Source organism: Trichechus manatus, unplaced genomic scaffold (genome assembly GCF_000243295.1).
Source record: "Trichechus manatus latirostris isolate Lorelei unplaced genomic scaffold, TriManLat1.0 scaffold00121, whole genome shotgun sequence".
Classification (NCBI taxonomy): Eukaryota; Metazoa; Chordata; class Mammalia; order Sirenia; family Trichechidae; genus Trichechus; species Trichechus manatus.
The window spans coordinates 6678443-6686641 of NW_004444057.1; the positions used below are offsets into that span (position 1 = coordinate 6678443).

The following is an 8199-nucleotide window of genomic DNA, read 5'->3' on the forward strand; positions in this document are numbered from 1 at the left end:
ATGGAGGAGGTGTCATTCATCTTAAACCTTGAGGAACAGGTAAAATTTCGATAAGCCAAATCGGAATAAAAGAGGAAGAATGTGTCCCGGACAGAGCTGGAGAAAAATGTAGAACAAAAATCTAATTCACAAAAAAAGACCGGACTTACTGGCCTGACAGAGACTGGAGAAACCCCGAGAGTATGGCCCTCGGACACCCTTTTAGCCCAGTAATGAAATCACTTCCAAAGTTCACCCTTCAGCCAAAGATTAGACAGGCCCATAAAACAAAATGAGACTAATGGGGCACAACAGGCCAGGGACAAGGACTAGAAGGCAGGTGGGATGGGAAAACTGGTAATGGGGAACCCAGGGTCTAGAAGGGAGAGTGTTGACATGTCGTTGGGTTGTTAACCAATGTCATAAAACAATATGTGTACAAACTGTTTAATGAGAAACTATTTGTTCTGTAAACTTTCATCTAAAGTACAATTAAAAAAATTTAAAGAAACAAAAAAGAAAAGCTATGTGGTACCCTCTTTGAAAAAAAAAAGAAGAAAAATGGATGATATGTTAGTAAAGGCACAGGACTGAAAAGTAGCTGATCTGGGCCCTTACCTCTGTTAGAAAATTCACTTCATGAGTTCCAGGACCTGGGGAACTTCATTTACAAAATTACAAGCTGGAATAGATGATTTCCAACTTTGCTTCCAGCTCTACTATTCTATGACTATCTTAGTTTCCTAGTGCTGCTGTAATGCAAACACCACAAGTGTGTGGCTTTAAAGAACAGAAATTTATTTTCTCCCAATTCTAGATACTAAAAGTCCAAATCAGGGTCTTGGCGGTTGTGATGGTTAAGATTGTGTGTAAGCCTGGCTGGGCCATGATTCTCAGTGTTTTGGTAGTCGTGATGGGAACGGATTTGGGTTTTTTTTTTTTTTTTTTTTTGTGATGTTGTGGTCACTTCCCTGTTGAGATTTGATATGTGATCACCTCCATAATGGGATCTGCTGTGAGTAGTGAACTGATTGAAGGGGTTTCCTTGGGCGTGTGGCCTACATCCAGCATGGGTGGACATTCTGGCAGGGGCTCAGGGGGCTTTTGCTCACTCTGAATCCTGCAGTTGACTCCTGTTTGTCTGACTTCCAGTTCTTGGGGCTTGAACTAGCAGCTTACCTGTGGTCTTGCCTGCCAATCTTGGGATTCGTCAGTCTTCACAGCCTGTGAGCAACAGACCTGCCCTCCGACCTGCCGATCTTGGGCTCACTAGCCCCTGCGGCTACATGAATCAGGAGAAGCCTCTATCCTGACCCATGGACTTGGGACGTTACAGGCTCTACAACAGTGTGAGCCATTTTCTTCATATAAATCTCTCTCTATCTATATATATTTATACACTTTACTGGTTTTGCTTCTCTAGAGAACCCTGCCTAAGACAGCCATTTTGATTCCTTCCTTGTCAATAGCCCCCGGTGTTCCTTGGCTCCTTGGTTCCTATCTTGATTCCTTGGCACAGGAGCTTTTGTGTCTATCAGCTCTTTTAATAACTCAGAAGTGATTAGTGTTATGACCTCATTAACATAACAATGAAATCCCTATTTTCAAACAGGATTACATTCACAGGTATAGGGATTAGGAGTCCAACACACATTTTGGATAGGACACAATTCAATTCATAACAATGACTATATGGTATTCCAGGCAAAGGGGGTGGCATGAGGAGAGGCATGGAATTAATATGAATGGTCGTGGAATTATCACTGATTGAGATGAACTGGTGTGTAGGATCCATGTTGAAAGAAATAGTAGTATTAGACTTTGGTCTTGAAGGTGAAACTAAGGAGAAAATATTCATAATCATAACCAGATCTAATATTAAAACAGTATTGGGTATTAGCTTGGAACAGCAAAACTTTTGAGCCTGCTCCACCCATCATCTGACATTCAGAAAACAGTACTAAATGGATAGATGTTTGCATGAGGTTTTGCTGCTCTTCCCTTTGCACTTTCAGTTGCTCCATTTAACTGCTTCAGAAAAGTTTTGGTTATTCCTGCTCTTCTTAGAGAGAAATGAGACCCAATGATGGGTAAAATGTAGGTACTTGGCCTTTTGAAGACACAGTGTTACCAATCAGTGGTATGAGGAACCTGAGCTTCTTCCCTTTGTTATACAGGTTGCTGGTCTTTGTCGGCAGTGATGGTTTGGGGAATTTACCAAAGAAAATATATTATTTCAGCTTTTAAAAACTGGTTATCTTTCTCTGAGCCAGTATTTGTCAAGTCATTGACCAGCTCCTATGGAGATGCCAGAGGTCATGTGGCCAAAAACAAAACAAAACAAAACAAAAATACCCCAAGTGAAAAAAAAAAAGAAGATAAAAATTCATCCGGCCAGACAGAGCTTCGTCTTGCTCTGCATACCTTGGTATCCAAAAGCATCATAGCTAATATATAAGGCAGCAAGGAGCTGGTGGCTGTAACAATTTATCTGATAGACAAAGAGGAGTAATTTTTTTTTTTTCAAGTAGGAAGTGATTTAATTTGAACCTCTCATTAGGAAGATGGATTTGGCAACAGAATGCAGCATAGATGAGGGAAATTGGAGGGAGGTTCTTCAGGCAGAGAAACTTGCATAGTAAGAAGCTTGAACTAGATAATGATGTTACCAGGTGGAAACCCCAGGTTCTTGCTCGGCATGACTCGTATTGGCCGGTAAACGAGAGACCTAGACCGATGTGGGAGAACAGAAAAGGCACCTTTCTTTCATTGTACAAGAAAAAGGAGTCAGTGGGAGCTGCCGCTGCCAAGATTATTCCCTAAGGTCAAGCAGGCAAGTTACTTTTAAGGGATTCACAAGTAGGGAGTTCATACAAGTTACGTCAGCAACATTCTTAATCATACTACACAAGCACAATGGGGTTTACATATAACCTCCAAGCAAAAGCAGGATTCAAATGCAAAGCTTGGGGGTGGGTGGGGAGGGGAAGCCCAGCAAATGAAACAAGATTTTTAATACAACACAGTGGGAGCTCTGTCTCAATGATAGTAGGACTGGAATGGAAGAGATTCAAGAAATGTTGACGAGGAAGAATAGAATGATCTAAAACAGCACTTAACAGCAGTTTTTTCAGAAGCAGATTGGCAGGACTTTCTTCTGCAGTGCCTCTAAAACCAAAACCAAATCCATTGCCATCGAGTCAATTCCAACTCATAGAGACCCTATAGGACAGAGTTTGAACTGCCCCACAGAGTTTCCAAGGAGTAGCTGGTGGATTCAAACTGCTGACCTTTTGGTTCACAGAAAGATCAACAGCCGTAGTTCTTGATTCATAGATACCTTATGGGACAGAGTAAAACTGCCCCATAGGGTTTCCAAGGAGCGACTGGTGGATTTTAACTGCCAACCTTTCGGTTAGCTGCTAAGCTCTTAACCACTGTGCCACCAGGGCTCCACTACAGTGCCTCTGGATGAATTCAAACTTTCAGCCATCCTGTTAGCAGCTGAGTGCATTAACCATTTACACCACTGTCTTAGTCATTTGGTGCTGCTATAACAGAAATACCGCAAGTGGACGGCTTTAACAAAGAGAAGTTTATTTCCTCACAGAAGGTAGGCTAAAAGTCCAAATTCAGAGCATCAGCTCCAGGGGAAGCCTTTCTCTGTCGGCCTTCTCATCAATCTTCTCCTGGACTAGGAGCTTCTCCGCACAGGGACCCCAGGTCCAAAGGACGCACTCTGCTCCTGGCACTGCTTTCTTGGTGGTATGAGGTTCCCCATTCTGCTTGCTTCCTTTTCCTTTTATCTCTTGTAAGATAAAAGGTGGTGCAGGCCACACCCTAGGGAAACTCCCTTTACATTGGATCAGAGATATGACCTTAGTAAGGGTGTTACAATCCCATTGTAATCCTCTTTAACATAAAATTACAATCACAAAATGGAGGACAACCACACAATACTGGGAATCATGGCCTAATCAAGTTGACACGTATTTTTTGGGGGGGACGTAATTCAATCCATAACAACCACCCAGGGACCCTTAGCACTTAACATATTACTTGCTTCTGCTATGTGCCAGACACTGTGCTAAGTGCTTTAAAAACGTTCTCATTTAGTTTTCACAAAGACCTCATAAGGTAAATTTTAGGGCTTATGCTGTGATGAGATATTTTATTATTATTGATGATACGGCCAAGGGACCCATTAATACTTTAGCCTAGAAACCTCTGTTTCCAATGAGGCTCTCAACAGGTAGATACATAAGAGACATAGAGAATAGAAGATGTGGTACTTTTTGTATCAACTGAGTCTCTGCCCAAAACCACAATTCAGGGCTCTAGTAAAAAGGTTGGAGCGCATGAGCCTTTCCATTCTCCCTGCTGGAGAAGGCCATGAGTCAGCTGACCATTCGGCTGTACAGAGGGGAACGTGCTAGATATAGCTATATCCTTGTACACAACCTTCTCATGGACAGTGACCTGGTCTCTACCCAATCGGAGTAGTTGGGAGGTGTAAAGAGGAAAGATGGGGGAAGGGATGCAGAAATTAAATATATCCTTTGCCTTAGGGGCCTCCAGAGAGTTCTATTGTCCCTATTTTATAAATGAGGAAATTGAGGCTCAGAGAGGTTAAATGACTTTACAGAGTGGCAGAATTCAGATTCAAAAGCAAGTTGGCCTGATTCCTAAGCCTCTTAACAAATGAATTAATCCATCACTTAGGGAAGCTTTCAGTACTAACATTTTATGTTTCTGCAAGTATTTTATTAGAAAGCAGGACTCTAACCAATGTTTGTTTGTTTTAATTGTGGTAAATATATTTGTACCACCAATGTATTTTGACTTCTAAAGCCGTGTGATTCTTATTAAACTCCGCTTCTTTCTTTGTTATTGCTCATTTCATTTCTACAAAGCAAATTAGCTATATTCCACTGACATACGAGAACACACAGGCAGAGAAGTGTTAAAAGAAATAACATTGTAAATTGCACACAGTTATTAGGAACTAAAGCTATTACTTGCCACTCTTCTTGGTCCACTTTTGATTTTAACTCTTTTATCTCACTTTTCATGTATGTGCGTTAGTGTATGGTTAGTTGCTGTAGAGTCAGTTCTAGCTCATAGTGACCCCGTGTGTGCAGAGTAGAACCGCTCCATAGGGTTTTCAAGGCTGTGACCTTTTGGAAGCAGATAGCCAGAACTATCTTCTGAGGTACCTCTGGGTGGGTGCAAACCAGCAACCTTTTGGCTAGTAGTCTAGTGGTTAAACGTTTGCACCACCCAGGGACTACATATATATATATATACACACACACATATATGTTATTATTGTTAGGTGCCGTCGAGTCAATTTTGACTCATAGCGACCCTATGTACAACAGAATGAAACACTGAAACAGTGCCCTGGCCTGCACCATCCTCACAATCCTTGTTATGCTTGAGCCCACAGTTGCAGCCACTGTGTCAATCCATCTCATTGAGGATCTTCCTTTTTTTCGCTCACCCTCTATTTTAGCAAGCATGATGTCCTTCTCCAGGGACTAATCCCTCCTGATCATGTCCAAAGTATGTCCAAAGTATGTGAGATCATGTCCAAACTATGTGAGACAAAGTCTTGTCTCTAAGGTACATTCTGGCTATACTTCGTCCAAGACAGATTTGTTCGTTCTTTTGGAAGTTCATGATATATTCAATATTCTTCACCAACGCTGTAATTCAAAGGCATCCATTCTTCTTCGGCCTTCCTTACTCATTGTTCGGCTTTTGCATACATATACGGTGATTGAAAACACCATGGCTTGGGTCAGGCGCACCTTAGTCCTCAAAGTGACTTCTTTACTTTTTAACACTTGAAAGAGGTCTTTTGCAGCAGACTTGCCCAATGCAATATATCATTTGATTTCTTGACTGCTGCTTCCATGGATGTTGACTATGGATCCAAGTAAAATGAAATCCTTGACAACTTCAATATTTTCTCCATTTATCATGATGTCACCTATTGGTCCAGTTGTGAAGATTTTTTTTTTAATGTTGAGGTATAATCCATACTGAAGGCTGTGGTCTTTGATCTTCATCAGTAAGTACTTCAAGTCCTCTTCACTTTCAGCAAGAAAGGTTGTGTCATCTACATAACACAGGTTGTTAATGAGTCTTCCTCCAATCCTGATGCTGCGTTCTTCTTCATATAGTCCAGTTTCTCAGATTATTTGCTCAGCATACAGATTGAAAAAGTATGGTGAAAGGATACAACCCTTGTGTGTGATATAAGTATCATTAATATCACACACAATTAAAATTTTGCTGAAGATCGTTCGAAAGCAGTTGCAGCAGTACATCAAGGAACTGCCAGAAATTCAAGCTGAATTCAGAAGAGGACATGGAATGAAGGATAACATTGCTGATGTCAGATGGATTCTGGTTGAAAGCAGAGAATACCAGAAAGATCTGTACCTGTGTCTTATTGACTATGCAAAAGCATTTGACTCTGTGGATCATAACAAATTATGGTTAATATTGCAAAGAATGGATATTCCAGAACACTTAATTGTGCTCATGAAGAACCTGTACATAGACCAAGAGGCAGCTGTTTGAATAGAACAAGGGGATACTCTGTGGTTTAAAGTCAGGAACGGTGTGCGTCAGGGTTGTATCCTTTACCATGGTTATTCAGTCTGTATGTTGAGCAAATAATCTGAGAAGCTGGACTATATGAAGAAGAACTTTGCATCAATATTGGAGGAAGACTTATCAACAATCTGAGATACGCAGATGACACAGTTTTGCTTGCTGAAAGGAAGAGGACTTGAAGCACTTACTGATGAAGATCAAAGACCACAGCCTTCAGTATGGATTGCAGCTCACCATAAAGAAAACAAACATCCTCACAACCGTACTGATAAGCGACATCATACTAAATGGAGAAAATACTGAGGTTGTCAAGGATTTCATTGTACTTGTATCCACAATCAACACCCATGGAATAAGGAAGATGAAAGAAGAATTGACGCCTTTGAATTATGATGTTGACGAAGAATATTGAATACACCATGGACTGCCAGAAGAATGAACAAATCTGTCCTGGAAGAAGTACAGCCAGAGTGCTCCTTGGAAGCCAGGATGGTGAGACTTTGTCTCGCTTACTTTGGACATGTTTTCTGGAGGGAATGGTCCCTAGAGAAGGACATCATGGTTGGTAAAGTAGAGGATCATCAAAGAAGATGAGGACCCTCAATGAAATAGATTGACACAGTGGCTGCAGCAATGGGCTCGAGCATAACAAGGATTGTGAGGATGGTGCAGGACAGGGCAGTATTTCCTTCTGTTGTACATCGGGTCGCTGTGAGTCAGAACCTACTCAACAGCACCTAATAACAAAGACAATGTAGTTAGGGAAGAACGCACAGTGGATCTAGTGAAAATGTTAGCGAGAAGTTGGATGAAGAGAGGCGGATAGAAGAATACAACAGGTCAAAGAGCAAGATGAAGGTGAATGGAAGCTCAGAGAGGGAATGAACATGGTATAATGGTTTCTGTTCTTAACTCCCTCCTCGTAGTCTTCCCTCTCGCATCTCTCTCTGTGTATATACACACACCTTACATACATATATGCATGCATGTATACATATATATACGTGTTCTGTGGCTGTGTATGATTATGTGTATATAAATACACATGCATAGATTTACCTCCAAATAATGTTTGCCTTACACCAGTATTAAAATATTTCTGAAAAACTCAGAAACATGATTAGTTGCTGGAAATGCTAATTTTGTAATTTGTAAATCTGTGGCATCAAATCCATAAAATGAGATGATATGAGAGAGAAATGAGATATTGGCTATCCTTGGACTATATCCAGTAAAATCATCCTCCTCTCAGAAATCAAGGACAGGTCAATACTCATACCAGGAAGACATTTACATTTTAAAAAAAGCTCTTGGGAAAAATGATGCTCTAGGCAGAAGCACCATGCCATCCCTCCACAGTAAAGATCCGAAAAACTAAGCTGAACAGAGAATACAACAATCCTGAAATCCTAAAACATCAAATGAAGAGCTAAAGAACTCAGCCAAGCACCAAATGGAGTGAGAAAACTGACAGAGAACGGAGAGTGAGGAGAGATTCATGCAGAAGTCCCCTACCAGCTAACTCAGTGCAGATCTGCCACCTTGGACTCCTCTTGGAGACCAGCAAACGGGGGTACGAGAAAGCAGCCTCAC

The 8199-nt window shown here is 41.2% G+C and overlaps 1 protein-coding gene across 1 annotated transcript in view; it reads left to right on the forward strand.

Moving 5' to 3' along the window:
• The window catches only part of CCDC192 (coiled-coil domain containing 192), a 328348-nt gene continuing 320149 nt past the window's right edge, over window positions 1–8199 (forward strand). Inside the window, exon 1 of the mRNA XM_023738700.1 lies at window positions 1–39. Coding sequence (XP_023594468.1) covers window positions 1–39 — 39 coding nt within the window. The remainder of the gene's footprint in view (window positions 40–8199) is intronic.